Consider the following 26,109-nt stretch of genomic DNA (forward strand, 5'->3'; position numbering starts at 1 on the left):
TACTGGGGCTGGGGAGGGACCACAGGAGGGCTCCAGGGCATGTTCGGCCCATCTTGCCCAGTCCCAATCAGCAGGACCCCAGCAGCAAGCTAACGTACTGGTCAGAGCATCTTCCCCCTGGTGGTCAGTGTGTGTCATAGCGACTGGTCAAACGGTCAAACACTTAGCATATTAGACTTTTATTATATAGAATTGTTTAAAAATTAAAATAATGCAAGGCAAATAAATATTATATGAACCAATAAAAAATGATTGTTAAAAGTACAATACTATTTCTGAGAAAACCATGCCAAATGCTCAGGGATATTCAATAAAGGTGAATAACTAAAGTAACTATTAATTTGGTATAAGAAGAACATCAGTTAAAAAAAAAAATGGGGACACTGAGGGTACTCTAAGGTCTCACCCTATAAAAGACAACTTTTATTTTATTTTAAATATATTTTTATTGACTTCAGAGAGGGAGGGAGAGAGATAAAACATCAATGATGAGAGAGAATCATTGATCGGCTGCCTCCTGCGCTCCCCCTACTAGGGATGGAGCCTGCAACCTGGGCAAGTGCCCTGACCAGGAATCAACTGTGACATCCTGGTTCATAGATTGACGCTCAACCACTGAGCCAAACCAGCCAGGGCTAAAAGCCAACATTTAAATCAGAACGATGAGGTTTAGAAAAGAGACATCATGGAACTCTAATCAGTAGACTGTTTCCCAATAAATACATTTGCTCTAAAGCAAATAAATATCAAATTAATGCATGTTGAATGATTTTACATAAAAGTAAAATCATTACACTTTATGGAAAATATTTTAATGATTCTTTATTTAACTGATTTTTTTAATTAATTACTAACTATTGGTACCAACCTAGAAATAGGGATATAGTTGAAATTACTGAGGAAAGGGCAAAATAGTAGAACCACTGTAAAAGGAAATAAGGCAGTATCTACCCAAGCTACAAAGACTTTTAACACAACAACCCAATTTTCTAACAAACCTGCACAGGTACCAAATGACATCTGGACAATGTTAATCACTGAGGTACTACTAGTAATGGCAAAAGACTGGCACCGGCCTAAGTGTCCATCAGTAGGGAACAATTTGTATGTAGTTCTGCATCCATGCAGCCCACATAAGAATGAGGAAAACACTCACATACTGCGAGGAACATCTCCAAGATACAGAGCTAAATGAACAAGCAACGTGCTAGGTGGTGTACAGAGTTCCCTACTTTCTGTATATTTTGGGGGGGGAAGGGGGAATGGGTATTGGAAACAATAAGTAAATATACATAATTTGCTTGTACTAGAAACAACATTAGAAGAAGAAAGAGACTAATAAAAATGAAGAGAGAAAATCAGGGTTGGGATGCAGGGGTGAGAGCAAGGTTTTACAATATGTATCTTTTTATACAGCTTTGATCTTTGAATTATGTAATATGTAATTACCTATTCAAAATATCACGTATTTCTTTAAAAATAAAATGTCTGAAGAATATACAGAATATAGGATAACATGAAATTTATTTGTTTGCTTTCTGTTATCAGTGAAATAATTTATTTTACACACTACAACATCTAAGAGATCATCAAACTGCATTTTTTACCTCTATCTGACAGCCAATTTCTTATCCGAATTTTCTCTATACTAACTTCATAACTCTGGCTGGTCCCTTAATTAAAGACAAAACAAAACAAAACCCCTAAAAAGACTTTTAGTGGTGACAGAATGCAGATCTCCTATCTGTCTCCCCCAAAGAGACACCTTGTTCTTAAACATGTAAACAAAGGTAGAGTGATCCACTATGATTTGTAATTCCAAGCTGCATTTTTTTTTTCACCCTCTCCAGCTTTATAGAAAGCACGACTTTTTCACAGCATGCATTCAGTTAATTAACAGGGTATGAATAGAAAGGCAGATAATTGTTTAAAAAATAAGATCCACTGCAATATTTTTAATGCAGTGAGATTAAGAAGACTGATTACATTTCATCCCCAATGTCTGTTTTTGTTTTAACACAATGGATGAAATACTTTTAAATCTCTCTGAGGCTTTATGCTCTACCCCAAGCAATGAACATCAATAGTGGTTATGGCTACACCCTGGATCAGCCGTGGGCCCGTTTGAAATGAATAAAACTAAAAAAAAAAAAAAAAAAAAAGACTGTACCCTTTTATGTAATGATGTTTACTTTGAATTTATATTAGTTCACACAAACACTCCATCCATGCTTTTGTTCCGGCCCTCCGGTCCAGTTTAAGAACCCATTGTGGCCCTTGAGTCAAAAAGTTTGCCCACCCCTGCCCTGGATCCTGGGCCAGGATCTGAAAACCTAAATCTCAGGAAAGCAATGCAAACATTCTTTGTTAGTCTCTAATTTGTCTCCCCTAAGTCACTCGGTGTGTTTGTATGCGTTTATCCATGTGTGGTTACATATACTTCCTTCTACTGCAAATTATTGTGATTGAGTGGACAATGATGACATGATAGAGGAACAAAAGCTCCATCTGTTAAATGAACAAGAGAATGCAGCTGTCAGTTAAAGATTGAACAATTCTTTTAATTCTGAGAAAAGTTTAGTGTCGATGCAAATTACCAAATACAAATAGCCAAAACCCATCTGACAAGTTTAAAAAAAAACCACTTCACTTTCCAAATGTGTTAGACATTAAATGAATTGTAAAGGCAAAAAAATAAAAATACAAAATTCCTCATGTCCTTCTATGATGAAGTAGGATTGTTTTCCATTTCTCTGTATCATGAGATTACCATAAAATCTCCATGAACATTTTTGAAAGACTGCTGATCATCTACATAAATCTTCAAATCAATGTCTAAAACTGCTCTTCTCTAATTCATAATTCAAGCAAAACAAAATCTCCCTATAAAACACTATAAATGTCACATGGCTATTCATTTGGAAAAACTCCCATGAGGACAAAAATCTCAACCTCAACAGTGACTTTGGGGCTGGATAATACTTGACTGTGGGAGCTGCCCTATACAGGGCATGCAGCAGCACCCCTAACTCTACCCCTTGATGCCAGTACCATCACAACCCAAAATGTCTCCAGACATTGCCCATTTTTTTCTTCTCAACTTTGACCAAGACGACAAAATATAAACCTTCCAAATGAGACCCAGAGTTGGGGGTTGTGAGGAGCTAAATATGAAAACTAAAAATGAAATCCAGGCGATGAGCAATTTAATTACCGACACTCCTATTTGATTCATTAGCATAATCACTCTCTCTCTCCCAAAGGTTGAAATGGTGAGGATTTTGCAAGCTATTAAAACTGTTTATAGTCAGATTTTTTTTTTTTAAACTAGATATGAGGCTCCACCATACTAAAGGCTATCACTAATGCAGGGGGAAGTTTTAATCCCTGAGGAGATTGTCTGGGTAAGTGAGCAGGGACTCTAGCTGACAGCAGAGATAATACAATTCAGTTCCAGACCAAAGCACTGTATTTGTTTTTGTTGTTTTCCTCCTGTCCTATCAGCAGCCTGTCTCCATGGATTTGTCTGAGAAAATGATAAACAGTAAAGCAAGCAATCCTCTCCATCCATCTAAATCAAAGACCCCAAGCAAAACTTTGGAAAAGAACCATTTTTAAAAATCTACATTTCTATATATAGTAAGTGACTTCAAATCAATGAAAATAATGCATACGCAAACGTAATTTCTTGAAGTTCAAAACACATTAGAGAAAAAAGGTCAAGGGCAATCACCAACTATTTTTAAATATGTAAAACAGGAAATATAAATATATGAATGATGCCCCACCAACCTCTAATAACTAAATTACAGATTAATTCCAAACCAGACTTGACTTCCAAAGACCATCTATGTACTAGCCTTTTAAAATCTAGCATTCAAATTATCATCTAACTCGAAGAAATAAGAATCTAAAGGTACTTTACAGATAGCAACTTCATCAAAAGTAAATGGCAAGTTCATACTGCTAAATGAAAGTATCAAGAAGCACATAGGGAAACCCTAAACAGAGTTTCTATGACCTGGGGACACTTTTGGAAGAATCTTTAAAAGACTGGTAACAGAACAAAAATGTTAATGCTTAGAAATCAGATAAAGAAGAATTTTTTTAAAACTCATTATTGTGTGTTTAATGTTCTACCCTCTACATTTTGTGCTGTTAGCCAGCCATACAGGAAAAATTATTCCATATCACTATTCTCTCTGATAGAAGAGAAACTGTAACTTTAATGATGCAAGTAATTAAGTTGCGTAAGATTTAAATGATACATAAACAAATGTAGACTATAAAAAGTCACATCTTTGAATCAAGGATGATCTTGAGCACTATTATTGTCTGATATGGAAAGCACCAAAGTGACAGATTCTAACAAAACTCACAAAGGGACTGCATCCCTTCCTGGATTTTAATCTCAATGATTTGAGAACACAGAAAATCAATAAAAATTAATAATTTAGTTCATCATCTTTTTTATCTCCTTTTTTAGGAGGATTCTATAATTTCTTTTTGACAATTATAAAAACTAACTATACATCAATATTAAGCTATCTTATAATGTTGTAAAACCAAGGAGAAGGACCTTTCATTCAATGGGAAGTTCTCAATAATGTTGGAGTCCAGAAATCTGAATTCATTCAACAGGTCAGTCACTTGACAGATATTAATCTTTGGTATTAATGAATAGTATTTATAAGATCCTATTATAATAACTAACATTTACATAATGATTAAGTATGTACAAATCACCTTCGCTTCATTATTATAATTGACCTTTCACTCTTTCCTGGCTTTATGATATACTATAAAAGGGGAAAAATTAAATTTATGATAAATAAGAGGTAGAAATGGGAGGCAGCCTTAATAGGGAGTCATTTGAAAGTTACAGAATTAAATAGAATAATAAAACTAGTGTTTTTCAAGACTAGTTCTTTTTTCATATGCCACCACAAGAACTGAATATATCTTTTCAGGAATGCTAATTCCTTCATTGTCCTGTGGTTTCTCAGTCTTTCATCAAATTAAACGTTTAATTAGTCCTTTTCATTGTTCTATTAAATGTAAAATCAGAGGGCTACCCCAAAATTTAAGTGTCTATGCTAACCAGATGCCAAATTCTATACTAATCAGAATACAAGGAGTAATAGGTCATATACTCTCAAATCACAGTAAAGATAACACATTATTTCTCATGGCTCTAAAAGTAGAAAACTCACTAAATGGGACAAAGTATTCATTTTTAAACAAGTAAACATCTGAATTTAGAAAAACTAGAAGTGAAATGTATGTGAAGGGCTGCAGAATAAAGCTATCTCAGTTTCCTGGATAACATGGCATGCTAATCCTGATTAGTAACATGAAGAAAATAAAGTACAGTGATAATAAATAAATTACATATAACAACTCAGTCTCTGTAGTCATTTTACATAATAAATATGTCCTTTGGTAATACCTTTATGCACAATACTTTTATTTGAAAACTTTTGAAATGCCAAATATTTTAAACAAACTTTACAAACCTTGTTGATGATTATGTGCATGTTTATATGTGGCTATATAAGGCCTAATAAATATGGGGATGAGAAAGGTAAAATAAAAGAATCCATGTCAGCTTAAAATTAAAAGGCAATGGCTTTAATTTTAAAATGACAAACAAGGAGGTTTAATCCTTCCATGCGCCACTTCTTTTTGTATAGTACTCTATTTAAGTTATTTAGAAGCACACTACATTAAAAATTTAAATTTTAAAACTATATGGTGTGAATGCTATAAAATGTAAAATTTTAAAATCAAGTATAGGGTGTAGTCATTGGTTAGCACATCATGACAATCCATGAGAAACTGATGTGCTGAAGGATAAAGAATGCAGTATTTAGAGAGACAGTAGTCCTATCTTACAATACCATCTTTATCACTTAATTTTCAAACCATTGCAAGCTATTGAAGCTCTCTGAACATCAGTTTTCTCATCTCCAAAATGTAAACCGAAAAGCTACTTTGCCAGGTTGTTAAAATTGCATATGATGTGTGCCTGCTTAATTACAAGTGGTAATAATTCTTATTACCTTAGAGTAATAGTTCTAGATTTTTCTGATTCCTTTCATGCATTTAACTTTGTAGAGAAACCAAGATGGTGGCATAGGTAAACACTGGAAATTGCTGCCTCGCACAACCACTTCAAAAATACAACTAAAAGACAAAACGACATCATCCAGAACCACAGGAAGGCTGGCTGAGTAGAAATTCTACAACTAGAAGGAAAGAGAAAAGCAAACTGAGACTCAGAGGAGGTGTAGAAGTAAAGTACAGATGTATGGAGGCACACGTGGAAAGGGCTGGCAACTGAGGACGCGGTTGTCTTTTTCAATCGGGAGGGAGTCTCAACCTCCCGATTGATCTGAACTCCAGTTCTGGGCGAGTCTCTGGGGACCCAGACTCATATGGGGAGAAACTGGAGAGAAACTGGACTGTATGGCATCCGGCGAAACTCGAGGGCGGCTTTCTTCGAAGGTGCTTGCAGCTATTACCGGGACACTGAGATGCGGGGCCTCTTAGGGTAGGACTGAGGAGCAGCCATAGCTGCTTGCTCGGCCCTGTTGATCCCCTGAGACCCCACCCCACCCAAGCTGTGCACAGAGGCTTTTGCATATGAAAGGCCTGGCTCTTTGCAATCTGAAAATTACCTAACAAACTGCAGCTGGGTCAGACAGACCCAGAACTTCCAAAAGAAGGGCCAAGGCCCCACAGCAGCCTGCATTGCTTCACAGCTAGACCTCATCTGGGCACCTCCAAACCCCAAACAAAGAAGAGGAATCTGCAGATCTCTCCATAGCAAAAAACACCCAACCGGAAAAACAAAAAGAAAAAAGAATCCAAAAATATGAAGATAGTGTAAGGAGCCTCTGGGACAACTTCAAGCGAACCAACATCTGAATTATGGGGATGCCAGAAGAAGAGAGAGGGCAAGATATTGAAAACCTATTTGAAGAAATAATGACAGAAAACTTCCCCTACCTGGTGAAAGAAATAGACTTACAAGTCCAGGAAGTGCAGAGAACCTCAAACAAAAGGAATCCAAAGAGGACCACACCAAGACACATCATAATTAAAATGCCAAGAGCAAAAGACAAAGAGAGACTCTTAAAAGCAGCAAGAGAAACACAGTCAGTTACCTACAAGCGAGTACCCATATGACTGTCAGCTGATTGCTCAACAGAAACTATGCAGGCCAGAAGGGAGTGGCAAGAAATATTCAAAGTGATGAATACCAAGAACCTACAACCAAGATTACTTTATCCAGCAAAGCTATCATTCAGAATTGAAGGTCGGATAAAGAGCTTCACAGATAAGAAAAAACTAAAGGAGTTCACCACCACCTAACCAGTATTATATGAAATGCTGAAAGGTATCCTTTAAGAAGAGGAAGAAGAAGAAAAAGGTAAAGATACAAATTATGAACAAATACACATCTATCAACAAGTTAATCTAAAAATCAAGTGAATAAATAATCTGATGAACAGAATAAACAGGTGAATACAATAGAATCAGGGCATAGAAAGGGAATGGACTGACTATTTTCGTGGGGGAAAGGGGTATGGGGGTGGGGGAAGAGTCTGGACAAAAATCATACACCTATGAATGAGGACAGTGGGGAGGGGTAAGGGCATGGAGTAGGGTGGGAACTGGGTGGAGGGGAGCTATGTGGGGGAAAAAGAGGAACAACTGTAATAATCTGAACAATAAAGATTTAATTTTATAAAAAGCACTTATTTTTAAAATTGAAAAAAATAACTTTGTATATTATTTAATTTTCCACTTCAAATATCATACCTAAGAAAAACTCCTGCACTGAAATGCATAAAAGCACATATTTATTTCATTCATATAGGTAGATCTGCCTATAACATTCCAAATACACATTATACTTTTGTTTAGACTACATTTTTGCTTCTTTGTTTTCTATGCAGAAAATCTTTGCTGCTTATGAGAACATTTGGCTTCTCTCACTGTCTGAAGGAACACAGGTTTAGGTCACAAATGTGAATGTGAAATATCAACTCATGGAAACTTGGCTGCAGATTACTGTTTTCCTTACTAATTTTGCAAACTATGTAGGCAGTGAAATTAACTATCACCAAAACATACAACTGAAACCGAAGGAAGAGAAGTTTTATAAGGAATCATTCTTAATTGTTTTAATGCTGATTGTACACACAACCAAGTTTATTTCAAGGCCATCAGAATAGTTAACATAAGCTTTAGTCTTAGAGTGCATTTTTCTATTCAGCAAATATATAACTCAACTACCCAAACTGTCCTTTACTAAACATTTATCACTCTCAAGAAAAAGCTATGTGAACAATATATAACTGGTGATAAAGTGAGGAGATTAAACATATAGGAAATACTAGCATTCTCAGTGAAGAACATATAAAACAAACTAAGAAGATATATATAATTTAGCTCAGCAAATTATTCTCATTTTGAATAAGCAAATTACAGCTGACATGAAAAGCTGAGGCTTTCCAAATGCATTAATGCAGCTAATCAGAAGAATATGTAAGGCAAGTCTCTTTCCTACTAACTGCTTAATCTATGTTCCAGCACTTGGATACATCAGGAAACAAAACAAAAATCTTTGTTCTTCTGGAGCTTACACTGGAACAAGAGGGCATGAACAATAATAAACACTGTAAATAAGTGGTCTGTATGGCAATAAATACTATAGAAAAACCCTGAGTAGCATAAAAGGGAATCAGGAAAAAGAGTTGAGGTATCTATGTGTCAGAAAACCAATAATGGTGTTTCCAAGAGGTGCAGGATTATAACTGCTTTAGACAAATGAGATCTGTCTTATGAATATTTCCTACCTCTTATCATTCCTTTTAGTTTTTTGCAACCTGTGTTATAATAGTTATAAAAAATGTCAAACATTTTTGTAGGAAAGGTTTCTTTTTGCTTCTTTGTCACCTATGGCATTGCTGGCACATAACAAGTGTTCAATAAATATTTGGTGAATGACTCAATCCAAGCCAATAAACAAACAGTTCATATGAACAGTGGTCCAAAAATTTAGTTCTGGGGTCAGTAAACTTTTTCTTAAAAGGCCAGATAATAAATATTTTCATCTTATCAGCCCAACAGTCTAAACAGCAATGGGTGTGGCTATATTCCAATAAAACATTATTTACATAAAAAGACAGAAAACATAGGAGTTTTCCGATCTCCACTTAGTTTATCTAATTGCCTTAAGTCTTGGATTCAATTTTCCCAGAAGTATAAAGGTACGTATATTTACCATATACTTGCTAATACTTACTTTTTCAATTCTAATCAACTCAAACAAAACAAAACATAGCTACAATAATGACACAAAAACTCCACTTCTCCTTCCCTCTTTCCTCCTCTCCTTTTTTCTCTTCCCTTATCCCTTTCTATTTTTTTAAAGTGAAGATTGATAAACTGTGAAAAAAACTATTACATACTGGCTGCTATATATCATAGTTTTTACGAGTGACAACACACACAGCACTACTAATATTGCAGTTAACAAGCTAAGTAATGCATTGGCATTATGTAAAATACATATAAAGTGCTTACATTAGACTAGAATCAGTTGGCTATCATATGTGAATAGTGCAAAAATGCTTGGTACGCAGTATGTACCTATCTAATGACTGTCATTTTTCCAATATTCCCACTGTTCAACTTGCCCTTTTCCCAATGTTCCCACTTCCTCCCTACCTAAATTTACATAATCTACACTTAAATTTAAATTGTTATTTTTTAAATAAATTATACAGCAGGACACACACACACACCTCTTTTATTTTGAAAAGCAAAGCCAACTCCCCTCATTTCCTTAAGCTGCTCATCCTTTGGTTGGAGGAGAAGCCTCTGAAAGCAGTAGGGCCTGCACTCAGGCAACATTTCAGGTGAGCATCTCCATCTTGTGTCAAAAGAGAGTAACTGCAACACCAAATTTATTGTCAAGTAGAGAACATAGATGATAGAGGCTGGAGAGCATGAGACCCGAGATACATTTTTCCAAATCTACTCTGATGCATATGCCAGTACAGTTCTGCAGACAAGGTTTAGATGGTTCATACTTTATGATTATAATACTTCAAACACACCCCTTCAACACACACACACACACACACACACACACACACACACACACACACACTAAAATGCCAGGCATAATAATAGCACATTATTAATACTCCCTATCTCTATACACTTTAAAAATAATTAAATTACTCCTTCTACTAATGACTTTAAAATAATCAATACATGCCTTCAGATTTAGTTCTTGGCTACACTAAGCATTAGTTCCCAAGTACAGGAATCTAGGAGCATTAACAATATAAGGTAAAAAGCTTTTCAAATGTAAAAGGGAATTTAAAATTTTTTTGAAGGGAGTTACCTTTAAATCATCATACAGCTAGACATTTTTGTTTTAACTCAAAATTATTTTCACATTCACTGAAGTTTATTAAAACAGCGCATTATAGAAACCAAAATATTATAGGCTGATCAGACATCTGTGAAAGGGGAAAATATGCAGCTCAACAAGTTTTCCTTTTTCAAAGAGTAATAAATTTTCAGTGAAAAATTTAAGTGTTCTTCAACTGTCAACCAAGGTTTTTATTACACAACAATAGCCTTAAGGCTGATTTATGGCTTCCCCCACCCTTTTCTGACAATCAAGTGGTTTAAAAAGTACTTTTTGCACACCTGGATAATATATGCTTGCTTTATAACCTGTTTGAGGAAAGAAACTTTTCAGTAACAAGGAAGATACCTAAAAAAGCTTAAAACAAAACAAAACTTAGAAATGTTTAGTAAATTGCATCATTTTATGCAGCATTTAGAGCTTCTGTTATGTGTCTCTGCCACAAAAAAAGGGGATCGGCATGGCCAATGTGGCTCAGTTGTTGAGCATTGACCCGTGAACCAGGAGGTCACAGTTTGATTCCAGTCAGGGCATAGGTCCGGATTTCAGGCTCAATCCCCGGTAAGGGGTGTGCAGAAGGCAGCCAATGATTCTCTCTCATCATTGATATTTCTATCTCTCCCTTTCCCTCCCTTTCTCTGTAATAAATAACTTTTTTTTAAAAAAAGACTGTAGTACATAAATGATATATCAGGGATTACCTAGTATATTTTTGACAGGTATAGAAACTAAGGCACAGAGAGGCTAAATAACTTCAAAGAACACAGTGTTAAAAGAGAGCTAGAATCAGAACCACTACCCTGCATCTATCACTCTGTCTCATTTCCTCCCTTGCCAGTTTCTCATTGTCAATTTCAGGCCTATCACATTTTGCATGAAACATTCTAGTCACTATCATTTTTAGCATCAGGTGCCAATCTCACTGTCTTCCAGACTCATTTCCCCAATCATGCTGCTTACATCATGCAAAAGCCCCTCTCCAATGTATGCACACTCTGAGAACTGTGATTACTAAGGTATGCAAACAGTTTTGCCCAAAACACAATGTTCAAAGATGAAAATTACACAACTACACACAAACACACACACACACACACACACACACACACACACACACACAGTGGAGGCAAATGATGAGGAAATTAACTACATATTTCAGCCCCGTTTTAAAGCTAAAAGAAAATGTTTTAAATACCTATAAGTTTTAAACAAGATTAATGTTGAATATACTATAACAATATATATAAGCCTTAGAGTTAAGAAATTTATCTAAATTTCATGGAATGGAATACCTTATCTACTTCCATCAGAGAAAATAGAAAGCATTTCTTTACCCAAATATGTATTCTTAAGGTAAATTCCACTTTCAACTGGTCTTCCTCCAAAAACAATCTTAATCACCCATTTCTCTTCAGGGGCTCTCTTTGGTAACTCTTCAAAAACATCCCTATCTCTGTGCCAATTAAATGTTCCGTGAAGCTCACCTCCATTGGGGATCCTGGACTATATATGTTAAACTATATTTCAAAAGTCAGAAAGCTACACAAATTCTCATTAATATTTAATATATATAATGCCTCTGCTAGCAATGTGTATAAGAGACACATAGAAAATGGCAGAAACAGGATCCCACAGGTGACAAATTAGAAAGATCGATCAAGACTAATAAAATGAATTTCGTAAGAATTAATTTTTCTATTCCCAAGGCCTGAAGCCCTTGCAGCTGCTGCCATGGATGCTACTGGGAAACCATCTGAACTAAGGGAAAATAAATCTTTGGGACGCATATGAAAAGTAGAAGCTAGGAGGTTCTAAACTTGAAGGAAAACCTCTAAATGTGATCGACGTGGTACGACTTCTAAAGACTTAAATTAATAGCACAAATCCAAGGCAGGGAAGTTATTGCTTAGCAGAAAACTGAGGAAAGATTTTGATTTCTTAGTTTTGTTTCTGTTTTGTTCTTGGTGACTTTGAATTCAATAGCAGCCTATAGTGTGATGCAGCTGGCAAATAAACTAACACAATCCTGGAATGCATTAGCAGAAGCACAGCATTGAGATTAAAGGCATGATGTGCCTCACTACACTCTGCTAGTCAGACCATAACCTCGCATGGTATACATTTGTGGATGCCACAATTGTTAGAGGAAGAAACAAATGGACAATAGTTCAGGGGGAACAAAAAGATTAAGAATGCTAATAATGGAATAAGAGTAACACATGGAGCTAAATATGACATCAGGCCTAAAGAAGAAAAAACTGGTGGGAAAGGTAGAATGTAAAGATAAGACACATAAACAGTTTTCAAAAATAAGGAAGAACCATATAGAAGAGGGATTAAAAACTTTTTATAGTATCTTGGAATAAAATCAGGCTGTTGTGTAGAAGCTGTAGAGAGAAAAACAGCTGCTGTTTCAGTAGAATAAAGAACTTCCTAATAGTCTGAGAGACAGATGAAGTGGTCTAATTTATAGTTAATAGGTTCCCCATCAGTGTGGGTGAATAAGCAAAAGATGGAGAAATGATGGGTAGGAACTGTATAATGGGGTCAAGGCATCAGAAGGGTAACTAGACTATCGAGCCTTCTAAGTTCTCTCCAGCCTTGAAAAAAAGTAGTTTCAGAACTTGGTTACCAAAGGCAATACACCTTATATTTTGTTATTGTTCTTTCTCTAACAGAAGACTAAATGTATGTGTGCATATTGACACCATCCAATATTATTTATCAAACAAAGATATTTAAATACAAAATTTAACTTCTTAAAATTTAACTATCTAAGCCTGAAAATCTCAATGATGACAAATACTAAAAAGAGCATTCGACTTACAAGTACATAAAAACAAAAACCAATGCAACTTTAATATTCAGGTGCATCTTTGAATTCAATAGCAGCTTATAGTGTGATGCAGCTGGCAAATAAACTAACACAATCCTGGAATGCATTAGCAGAAGTACAGCACTGAAATTAAAGGCATGATGTGCCTCACTAAACTCTCTGCTAGTCAGACCATAACCTCGCATGGTATACATTTGTGGATGCCACAATTGTTAGAGAAAGAAACAAATGGACAATAGTTCAGGGGGGAAAAAAATATATATATATATATATATTTTTTATATATATATATAAAATATATATAAATTTTTATATTTTTCATATAATAAAAAAACTGCATTTCTAGATTTATAGACCTTGGTGAGCCATTCTGTTGGAAAGAATAATTACTTAGTCCTATAAAATATATTTTCAAATATTAAATATTAAAAGAACTTTCAAGAAAAGATAAAATACTTAAAAGAACAATAAGTTAATGTAGTCTTCCTACTAATGTGGGTGTATTTTTGTCCAAGCATTATATTATTGACTCATATAATTTATTTTCAGAAAAGTTATGCAATAATTATATTTAAACAATTGTTAGAAACTTTGTAGCACATGTACAAACAATACACATGAGAGACTTTACTAAACTTCTAAAAGCTTACAAGGACAGAGCCAATGGTCAGTAAGCTTTTTCTATAAAGGTCCAAATGGTGAATAATTTAGGCTTTACAGGCTACAAGTCTCCACTGTATCTATTCTACTAGAGCAGTGTGAATGCAATCATAGGCGTTAACAAATCAGTGTGGTTGTATTCCAACAGAGCTTTATTCATAGGAATTAAAATGTGAATTTCTTATCATTACACATGTCACAAAATACTATTCTTCTTTTGAATTTTTTCAACCATTTAAATATGTAAAAACCACTCTTAGATTATGGGGTATACAAAAACAGGTGGTGAGCTGGATCTGGCCCACAGACCAGTTTGCTGACCCCTGGGATATACAGTCTTTATCTTATCAACATTGAAATAAGACAGGACCCATAGATGCATACAACCTTTGATTCACTTCCCTCCTCTCTCCTAAACTCCCTCCCCAAACCTACAACCATTCCAGCTGCTGCCATAGAAGATACAGTAAAACTACTTCAGAGAGTACTCTAAAATGATGGTAAAGCTGAAATTGGAAGATGACCTTGGAGGCAGCCTCCTAGGTCTGACCACACTACAGCTCACCATCTAACCTCCAAAGACTCTCCATGTCATTTTGATAAACACTATTAAAAATTAATAAGTATCCTTGCCTTAAATACTTACAGGAAATAAAAAATTTATCATTCATTTACACTTTTTATGTCTGTTAGGGCAAGTAGCTCATTTATCAGTTCTGATTTAGTTGAGAAAGGCAATGTTAGACAGGACTTGTAACTTATAACTAGGAAGGGTAAAGGGAAAAATTGTCCACAAACATATTTGTAACCTTCTTTCTGAAGGAATTTTTGGAATGCAATTCATTTGAAAATTGGAGCTACATATATTTAGCTTCTCATTTGCTGACATTTCTAAATATGCTAATTAACTTTTTCCATGTTACAAAGATATCCGTAAAACCAACTTTTAATTTGCAATATTTAAGAAATAAAAATATTGTATCATGTTGAACTCATCAAGCACATTTCTTCTTTCAGAAAAACTGAAAGGAAAATTAATGCCAGTTTATTACTTCCATGACTTAAACATATTAAATTAGCAAATAATTCTGAACCCTGAATTATTCAAGACTTCTACATAACTTCCAAAATTTTCCTCAATTGAGCAACTGTTTCCATAGATAGCTTAGAGCAGTGGTTCTCAACCTTCCTAATGCTGCAACCCTTTAATACAGTTCCTCATGTTGTGGTGACCCCCAACCATAAAATTATTTTCATTGCTACTTCATAACTGTAATTTTGCTACTGTTATGAATGGTAATGTAAATATCTGATATGCAGGATGTATTTTCATTGTTACAAATTGAACATAATTAAAGCATAGTGATTAATCACAAAAACAATATGTAATTATATGTGTTTTCCGATGGTCTTAGGCGACCCCTATGAAAGGGTCATTTGACCCCCAAAGGGGTCGCGACCCACAGGTTAAGAACTGCTGGCTTAGAGCACGATATTTAAAATTCTACAAATTTACTAATATGAGAAAACTAGATTTATAAATTAGGGATAATACTTTCACAATAATAATCATTGAGAGCCTATTACATACTAGGAATAAGTACTAAAAGTGACCAAAGGGCCTAAATTTAAAAATATTAATGAAATTAAACTATTTGAGGCTATTTAACACCTAGAAAAGATGACATGAACATTTTTCCTTAATATTCAACACAAATGCATGAAATGTCATGGATTGGACATTATCCTCTTCTACAGGGGCCAACATAGTAACAGCCTAACACAGAACAATATAAACTCCTAGAGTTTGGACACTTAACTATCATTTCGGCATCAATAATAATTTAGTTGTTTGCTGTTCTAAAGTCTCCTGATGCTGAGGAAATCCAGACCATCATCAATGTGTTTACTTGACATCACACAATCTCATTAATCTTCATCTGCCCTTCAATTCCTGTCATTCTCATGCAAAATGGACACTTGAGGCTGCAACTTCTCTTCACTCATCTGTAAACTGGAGGAGGGGGTGGAAGGGTAAAAGGTCTGCAGAGACTTTAAGATACCACCAGAGACCACAGCACAGCTAATGGGTTTGACATGTAAATGCGACATAACAGGAAGCAAAATAATGTGATTCTTGTGCTGTGTCTCACTTCCTTTGCTGAACCACCATAATTCCCAAGAAACTCTAACTTTAGTTTCCCCAGACTACATGAAACTGAAATATTGTCCAAAAAAGACACTAAATATGCACAACATATGGGTCACGTGATGGTATCAATTTCACTCCTCTGACAGTCCAGGAATTCTCCCTGTTTTAATATACTAACTTAAGAGGTTATGACATAGAGGTTATGGGCTAACAGGCAACAGAATTATAAAGTATGCTAGCTAATTTACAAGGCCAAACACTTTAATTAAATGTAGCCAAAGTTAGGATTGAATGTATTATTTCTTTGACACTAGATTGGCCCTTTCCCCCCCCTTTCCAGTTTTAGGCTAAAAACAAAATCTCTACCTTTCAGCATCAGCCCATGACATTTAATTTAATTCTTCTGTTGACTGTTCTCTTCCTACTACAGTTTCCTCCAGACAATACAGGTGGTGAAAACTATGTCTATTCATTAGTTTAACAGGAAATTGGTTTTTTGTTGTTGTTGTTCTTTTTAAAAACTGTCTCTAAGACTGTTTTGTTTCTACTAGCACATTCAGGGCACATTTTGGACACTATGTTCTAATCACACATGTGCTGAATCTTTTTTCTTATAGTACTACTGGAGGCCCAGTGCACGAAATTCAGCCCAGCCTGCACCCTCTCCAATCTGGGACCCCTCAGGAGATGTCCAACTGCCAGTTTAGGCCCAATCCCACAGTCGGACATCCCTCTCACAATCCAGACTACTGGCTCCCAACCGCTTGCCTGCCTGCCTGCCTGATTGCCCCTAACCGCTTGGGCCTGCCAGACTGACCACCCCCTAACAGTTAGGGCCTAACCACTCCCCTGCAAACCTGATCGATGCATAACTGCTCCCCTGCTGGCCCAATCGCCCCCAACTGCCCTCCCCTGCAGACCTGGTACCCCCCAACTGCCCTCCCCTGCCAGCCTGGTCGCCCCCAACTACCCTCCCCTGCAGGCCTGGTCACCTCTAACTGCAGGCCATCTGTGGCGGCCATCTTGTGACCACATGGGGGCGGCCAACGTGTGAGAGGGTGTGATGGTCAATTTGCATATTACTGCTTTATTATATAAGATTACATAATATAGAAATACTCTATAATAGTTCTTCAAAGGAAAAAAATCTGGAAAGGAAGCAGACTTTTGACATACTCTATATCATCTAAGTAGTATCAAAAGTACACTTAAGAAAAAAAACCATATTCCACACAAATATGAAATTCTACCTGAAATAGAAAAGGATTAAAATATTTTTACAGCCCTGACCAGTTTGGCTCAGTGGATAGAGCGTTGGCCTGCGGAATGAAGGGTCCCGGGTTTGATTCCAGTCAAGGGCATGTACCTTCGTTGCGGGCACATCCCCAGTGGGGGGTGCAGGAGGCAGCTCATTGATGTTTCTCTCTCATTGATGTTTCTAACTCTCTATCCCTCTCCCTTCCTCTCTGTAAAAAATCAATAAAATATATTTAAAAAAATATTTTTACAAAAATCTCTATTTAAAGTAGTTACTTTGTACAAGTACAAGATACAGAACCTTTAAGCCATGTTTCAATGAACTGCATTCAAAGCTGCACTTAAAAGCATAGCATATCATTTGATGAACTTAAAGATAACTTTTCCCATTTATTAATTTTATGTTTTCCTGCCAGTAATTTTATTTGCATCTATTACAAAATAAACATTATAATTTTTCAAAAATTTAAATATTTAATTAAAGATCTTTAGCTTTCCCCTAAAAATAAGTCTGTATCTATTTAGCAAATGCTTTCAACATCTTAGTTTAAATGTGCTCATCCAAAATTAACTGGTTAAAAAAACATGGACTTCCAATTTTTAGAAACTAACCAAAGTATGCCCTGCCTGGGTGGCTTGGTTGGTTGGAACATCATCCCATCACCAAAAGGTTGCAGGTTCCATTCCCAGTCAGGGCATATACCTAGGTTGCAGGTTCAATTCCCGGTTGGGATGTGTACAGGAAGCAACCGAAGAATGTTTCTCTCTCTCTCTCTAATAAATAAACATATATTCGGGTGAGGATTAATTTAAAAAACTAATCAAAGTATGTATTTATGTGTGTATATATAATGTGATTATATGTATACATATAAACAAAGTCATACACACAAGTACACATACATATATGTTTGCAGTTTTCTTTGAAGCCTCTTGAAGCAAAGGTTATTAAATCAAGAAATGTTAGCAGTATGTGTAAAAATACTGGCTCTTAAAACATTTATTTTGGACAGTTAGAGGTGTTTTTAGAACTGAGGTACTAAAGGTAACATTTTATAAAGGATCAAAAATATGACTAGAATTCAGGTAAGATATTTCCCAAACTTTAATTTCAATTTCTCAAACTCTGTGATGTTGAAGACTGTCACTTATGAGTTGCTACTAATGAAACACCACCTACTACCTGGGGCTAATATTATTAGCAGGTAAGAAACACAAACACAGTGCAAAAAATCTAAAATGTAAAAAAGATCCACTTCCATCCCTTCAATCTCACACTTTGGAGAAAAGTTTTGCGCAAAATCTGGTTAAGCATTTTCTCCAAGAGATCCAAGGTATCTACAGACTACGGTATCCTAAAGAGAATGGAAGTCATCTACTTTGGGGGTTTTGACTTCTTCTAAGATGAGCCTGAAGAAAGGCCCCAAACCTTAGAGTGGCCCAAGAATAATTTCTCATCTCTAGGTTTGTCTTAAAAATTTCTCAAGGTCTTTTGTACCAAGTATAGGTAAAATTTAGGATAAATTTTACTACAAAATACACAGTTGGTGTTCAATTTAGCTCTTACAGAGAGAAATAGAAGCAAAACATAAATCAACAATTCTGCTGTCTTAAAGAACAGATTTACAAAGTATTACACATATGAAGAACATGAAAAAAATGTATCCTTTCAAAAAGGAATTTTAATTATTTTATCCTTTTCTATTTTAAGAGAGATCACATGTATAATTTGAAGATATATAAGGCAAGGCAGATAAATGCCGCAGATTCCACAGAACAAGGACAATTCAAAGGAGCTAGTTTGTCACCAGTCATATAACAGGTAAGGATAAGTTGGTCTCTGAGAGTTAAAATTTGCTCTTAGTGCCTAGAAGAGAAATTAGGTAGTGGAGGGATGGGGGTGGGGGGAGAAGCTGAAGAGCACTGTGGTAGGAAGAATTCTAGTACAGCCCGCCACAACCTCCTGGTGGACCCACCTTCTCCCAGTCATTCAAACACTAATCTAGGTGCTACTGTGAAGGGTTTTTTCAAATATAATTAAGGTCCTGAATCAGTTGACTTGGAGGTGGAGAGATTTCCCTCTGGGGGGCGGGGGAGAAACGGGGACTAACCTGACCAGGTGAGACTTTAAAACAGGTGGCTTTTCCTGGCAATGGAAATTTAAACCATGAGAGGTATAAGATATGGATTTTCCCCACTGCTTTCTTTGAAGATGGGAAGGGGATACATGGGAGGTCTCCAGGAGCTGAGAGTGGCTCCCAGCTGACCCAGTAAATAAATTCAGTCCCTAGACCTTCAATCACACAACCTTGTGCATTTAGAAGAAGAGTACCAGCTCCTGACGAGAATGTACTAGTAGTCCAGCCAACACCTAGTTTTTGGCCTGTAGTGATTCCCTGAGCAGACAGCTCCGTCATGCCATGCCCAGATTTTGACCTACCTACAGACACCCTAATACATGGGTGGTGTGGGAAGCTGCTAAATTTGAGGTGACTTGTTATACAGCAAGAGAACTAACACAAGCACCAACCGGGCTGAGTCATACAACTTTAGAGGAACCCAGAGAAACTTATTTAGAACTTAATGTCCTACTTCAAGAAATGTACCTAACACTGAGGACATATAATATTAAGGAACCAACGAAAAACACTATTAGATTAGGCATTACAGAGAAGGAAACCCAATAAATTTTAGAACTCATCAGCCATGAAGTCACCGGGAGACAAATATAAAAACATAATGTAGTCTTAACAGGAAAACGATGATTTTTCTGGATTTAGCGCCTTTATTTGTGAAATCAAAAGGTAGGACTAGGTCATCTTTATGGGCTCTTTCAACACTTTCTATAACCCTTGGTCACACACAGTCCTACCTTTTTATAGGCATCAGAGAAGGCTGGGCACTGACCCAGATCCCACAAATGCTCAGAACTCACCTGGCTTCTTATAAAACACTGCATCAGAAAAAGAATGACTTATTCAGGTCTAAAGCTTTCTTACCTATAGTGACTGAAGGGTCTTTGTCACATAGCAAAATACATAAGTAAACGAAAGCAAGGCTTTCTTTCCACATAAAAGCTCCTTTTATATCTTCAAAAGGATCATTTTTTAAACCTCATTTTTATAACTGAAAGTCTGTGTACACGTGCACAGGATGGGAGGAGCTCATAAAGTCATGTTAACAAAAAAGGAGAAATTGGTTCAAGCTCTAGGAGTAAATTATTACCCTCAATTTAAATCCTTGTTGAAAAAATTATACATTTAGTATACGTTAGTCACTTAAAATTTAGTTGGCTCTACATTAAACTATGGCCTGGAGGGGAGGGATAGCAATAGCTTGAAAAGGTTAATTTTGCACCTATATAGCTTATTTAACACTACAGGCTAAGCAATGGATTTATTACAGAAGTAAAATCCATTGTCATTTTTATTCTAATTATTTTGAAATCAGTGGTTAGGCCAGGACTTCAGGAAAGTTGTTAATAATAACTTGAGTCTAGTACTAAATAGCTAGAAATTTATCTTAATATGACTGGAAATGTTAAAAACTTCTCAAAAACCATCAGATGAAATAAACAAGAGAATCACAGAACTTTAATTCCCTAGGGAAATATACTGAAAGTTTGCTGTAACCATGGGGTAGGGGAAATTCAAAGGGTTTCGTTAATACAAAAACCATAAACAATAATAATATAAACTTTTCTCTGTTCTCTTCATTTCCTTTAGTTTAAAAGCTTTCAGCCAACTGGTATCATGTTGACCTACGAACCAGGTGGAGGTTCCATCCCCGATCACAGCACATGCCCAGGTTATGGGAATGGATCCCCAGTGGGGAGCATGCAGGGGGCAGCCGATCAACGATTCTCTCTCATCACTGATATTTTTATCTCTCTCTCCTCTCTCTTGCTCTCTGAAATCAATTTTTTAAATATTTTTTAAAAAGCTTTCAGTATTCTCTAAATGAAAAACTGACTAGGAAGTAATTTGACATAAAAAACAATCAAATGATCCAGTTCTTGAATTTACAACACCCACACTGCCTTCTTTCTTACCTTGTCTATCCTATCTGGGCGGTTAGTAGCTGCCAAAACAGTCACATCCTTTAACTGTTCAATGCCATCCATTTCCGTAAGGAGCTGAGCCAAAACACGGTCAGCTACATTCCCAGCACCTGAAGAACTGACATTTAAAAACAGTTTTAAAAATCTGTTTACCGATCTCCAAATACTCCATTATTTTAAAAATATTGTATATTCTCTAACAAAAAAAGTTTCAAAATATAAAATGCATACTTTAGAATTCATTACTTATTGAATTATCATATCCCAAAACTAACTCTATTCAAATCATTTCTTTTCCTCCATCATCAACCGTGTTCTTTTTCTCTACAATAATGACATGCTACACAACTGTCAAATATAAAAGATTTGGGAAGAAAGATTTGCTCATTTAAAAATAAGTGGATAGGGGACATCTGTAATACTTTCAACAATAAAGATAATTTTTTTAAAAAAAGAGAAAGAAGTGGATATATATGAGAAATATTAAGGCGACACAATCAATAAGGCTGGTAAACGAAAGTCTCCATGGAGTCACTGGGGGAAAAGAACTTTAACTGTAAACATGTTGGGTTTGCAGTGCCTGTGGGACATCTTGAGAGTTAGACATAAAAGAAAGCAATCTGATGTAGAAATATATCTCTTGAAGTCTTGCCATAGAGATGGTACCTGGAAAGATGGAAGTAGAAAAGATCACCCAGGAAGTATATAGTGATGAAAAATAAATGAATAACAGCCCTAGCCGGTTTAGCTCAGTGGATAGAGCGTCGGCCTGCAAACTGAAAGGTCCCAGGTTCGATTCTGGTCAGGGGAACATGACCAGGTTGCGGGCTCGAGCCCCGATAGGGGGATTGCAGGAGGTAGCTGATCCATGATTCTCTCTCATCGATGCTTCTATCTCTCTCTCCCTCTTCCTTCCTCTTTGAGATCAATAAAAATATATTTAAAAAAATTTTTAATCAATTTAAAAAATAAATTAATTAATACATTGATAACAAACAGAATACTAACACCAGTATTTTAGAAGGGATGTGTATCAGTTAGCTCAGGCTGCCATAACAGAACACCACAGACTAGAGGCTTAAACAACAGATATTCATTTTCTCATGGTTTTGGAGGCTGGAAGTCCAAGATCAGTGTGCCAGAATGGTTGAGTTCTGGTGAGGGCTCTCTTCCTGGCTTATAGATGGCCGCCTTCTTGCTGTGTCCTCACATGGCAGAGAGAAATAGAAAGCAAGGTCTCTGGTGTTTCTTCTTAAAGGACATTAATCCCCCCCATGAGGGCCACACCCACATGACCTCATGTAAACCTAATTATATCCCAAAGGCCTATGATCTAGAATTTTTTTGAAAAAGCATTGCTTAGTACTTCATAATTCTTTTCAGAGGTCTTTGACAGGTGAATGTATTCCAAACCTTACAAAGGCTTCTTTAGAATGAAGATGATGATGCTTCTATGCACATAAACGCAGGCCACAAAATTCCCCAAGATAGTACCAGTGTTTAATTTTTTTAAAATAACACTAAAACATGGTGAGCTCTGATTCTGAGAACAACCAACTTAGTGAATCCAATCTATAGGTTCTCTGCACCATCACTGCCTTATTTGAAAAATAAATGTGTGGTGCTTCTTTGGAAGACATTGCTCTAGAAAGCTGAGATAAGAGGATAAAGATATTACTGTCCCCTTAAGGACTTCATAATCATTGGCATGTATAAATGAGGAAGTTATATTAGATATTATATAAATCCTTCTAACTTCAGAAGTCTATGGTTCTGTGATTGTATTAGGTAGCACCTAAGATATTTAATTCATTATTTTTTATAAAAATATCGGTATTCAGAAACTCATTACTGATACCCTCCAATAGGACACTTCTAAACAGAAAGTGGTGAACTCATACTTGTCCAATTTGCTATTTGTTGTAGGAGGAAACAGTGGCTGTAAATAATGTGGATGATGAGGTGAAGGGAATTCTTTGGATTCCCATTACCCATGATGCCTTGCCCTTTATTTCCACAAATCATTGAGAGCTAGCCAGAGAATAGCACAGTGAAAATGTTTTATGGGCTGAGAAATATTCTTGGCTGAATTTCAAAGCTGCAGTAGGAAACAAAACCCATAAAACTGACATCCTAGGAAATCAACTCCCAGAAAAAGTTTTAAAACAAATGTGTAATCACTAACATAATGAAATGATTTTATAAAACTTTATTATCTGCTAGAGATAGGCAACATGACAATGGGGGGAAATGTTCAGCTGTAGAAAATTGAAGCTAGACTTTCCCAAAACATTAACTCTCTTTTCCCATAAGAGGTCAAGCCATTTTTCTAAATTATTCAGATTCAAAAGTCATATGGTGCCATGGACCAAAGGGACTTTATATCTTAGAACAGGCCAGCAAACTATAGCCACAGACTAAATCTGGCCAGCCGACTGTTTTCCTATTTGATCACATACTCACTAGAGACTCTTGAACTACAGTAGCAAAGAATGAAGAGTTTCAGTAGAGAATGTATGCCCCCCACCAAAGCCAAAAATCTGTACTATCAGAAATATCACTGCTATGTAGTCATTAGTACACTGATTTTTATTTTTCAATACTCCATACTTCACAAAAATTATATATTCATTTCCTTTTAAACTCTTCCAATAAAATAAAATGCCCTATCATCTATTCATATGATTTCTAAATTATAGACAATATCTCAATTATCCAATTTAAAATTTTCAATGTTTATTTAGTATACATTTCAAAATGTCATAAACAGTTCCAAATGGTGGGCATCTTAATATGTTTCTTAAAATCTCGCTCTCTTGCCCTAACCGGTTTGGCTCAGTGGATAGAGCGTCGGCCTGCGGACTTAGGGGTCCCAGGTTCGATTCCGGTCAGGGGCATGTGCCTTGATTGCGGGCACATCCCCAGTAGGAGGTGTGCAGGAGGCAGCTGATCGATGTTTCTCTCTCATCGATGTTTCTAACTCTCTCTCCCTCTCCCTTCCTCTGTGTAAAAAAATCAATAAAACATATATATATTTTTAAAAATCTCTCTCTCACACCTCCCATAGTCATTAATTCAGGCTTGGAAGAAAACTAAAAAATATCTTAAAAAGCCTAGCCAAAGAAATACTACTCTGAACACAAGCATTTCCTATGACGATTATCTTGGTGATGTAAAACACAACCAAACTTTCATTTTTAAAGGCAAGACAGATAGAACAAGAGCAACTACCTGTCCTATGACAACAAAAAATTCCCAGTTCCTAGTCAATGCTACAATAGGCCCTACCTTGAAAAGTCAGACCTTTACTCTATATGCTACAGTACTTAGCACAAACAAAACACTAAATATTCATAGAACTCTCTTACATGTCATGAAACTATTAAAATAAAAAGAAAGTTACACACTGCCCTAACCGGTTTGGCTTGGTGGATAGAGCATCGGCCTGCGGACTCAAGGGTCCCAGGCTTGATTCCGGTCAAGGGCATGTACCTTAGTTGTGGGCACATCCCCAGTGAGGGGTGTGTAGGAGGCAGCTGATTGATGATTCTCTCTCATCGGTGTTTCTGACTCTCTATCCCTCTCCCTTCCTCTCTGTAAAAAATCAATAAAATATATTTTTTTTTAAAAAGTTACACACTTTCCATTTCTTCTTTTGCTATTTTCTTCAGCATTTCTGTTTAATATTAAAAGTTTACTAATTTGAAAACAATGCATACTAGAAAACAGGCACTGAAGTTAGAAACTTGAAAGAAATATATAAAATAATAACATTTAGAATTTTTAATAAGTGGTTTTTGTTAGAGTTTGTTAAGCATAGCAAAGTTCTTTATATAATTAGGTAATTTTTATCCAGGTATAAATACACCCAAATCTTGATAGTCAGAAGATGTTCAAAGGGCACTAAATCAGAAGACATGAGCTCTAGTCTTTTCCAGGCCACAAAGAAGTTATGTGCCTTTCTCTTAAATTTTAGGGGCTTTTGGTCCTTCTGAAGAATAAAAACTTGAACTAGATGACTTCTAAGAAATTTTCCAGCTATAAAATTTTATGATTTTATGAAAATTTTAAAACCACCATAAAAATCACATTAAAACAATTCAGAATCATCCTTGGAAAATGTCATTTAGAGAAACAATGCCTACAAAAATTTCTTCCACAGCGCTTAGTGTCATGCATTCACCTGAAATTTGAATGTGCTGCAAAAGAGGCCACCCCATTTCCTGACCATTATTTTAAAACCCAGAGCTCTTCTCAGAATGCTGCTAAGCCTGGAATCCTCATTTATAAGGAAAGCTAGTTCAGAACTCCTTACTGTTTTCCCCAACCACTCCAAGTGGAAACCCATTCTGGACTATTAAGTGCAGAAACAGCCATACAAGACAACAGTCATTGATACCACAGATTCTCCAATACCTCACGGAAGATACTATTTAGTCTGTCAGTTTTTGGCTGAAAACTTAATCCTTTCCATTTTTTCATATAATCATCTTTTTTACATTCTAGTCATAAAACAATACCCCAAATGGTTTTTCATATAGTAGCATTAGTTTTATAAAATAGAAGAGATCATCTTCTCTTTCACACAAATAACAATACTTTCTTCTATTTCTAAAACACAAACATTTTTCATATTTAAAAATTTTGAAATCAAGATGTCTCCTGGAGTTGGTATTTCTCAGCACCAT

The 26,109-nt window shown here is 35.9% G+C and overlaps 1 protein-coding gene across 4 annotated transcripts in view; it reads right to left on the reverse strand.

Moving 5' to 3' along the window:
• AFG2A (AFG2 AAA ATPase homolog A) overlaps positions 1–26,109 on the reverse strand; it is a 276,000-nt gene that overhangs the window by 164,735 nt on the left and 85,156 nt on the right. For all 4 annotated transcript variants that reach the window (XR_009453050.1, XM_059698095.1, XM_059698094.1 and 1 more), the window contains one exon: positions 21,413–21,539. Coding sequence is in view for 3 of the 4 variants with exons in the window: in XM_059698095.1 (XP_059554078.1) it covers positions 21,413–21,539 (127 nt within the window). In the remaining variant the exon portion in view is untranslated. The remainder of the gene's footprint in view (positions 1–21,412; positions 21,540–26,109) is intronic.

Source organism: Myotis daubentonii, chromosome 5, assembly GCF_963259705.1.
Source record: "Myotis daubentonii chromosome 5, mMyoDau2.1, whole genome shotgun sequence".
NCBI classification, from domain to species: domain Eukaryota; kingdom Metazoa; phylum Chordata; class Mammalia; order Chiroptera; family Vespertilionidae; genus Myotis; species Myotis daubentonii.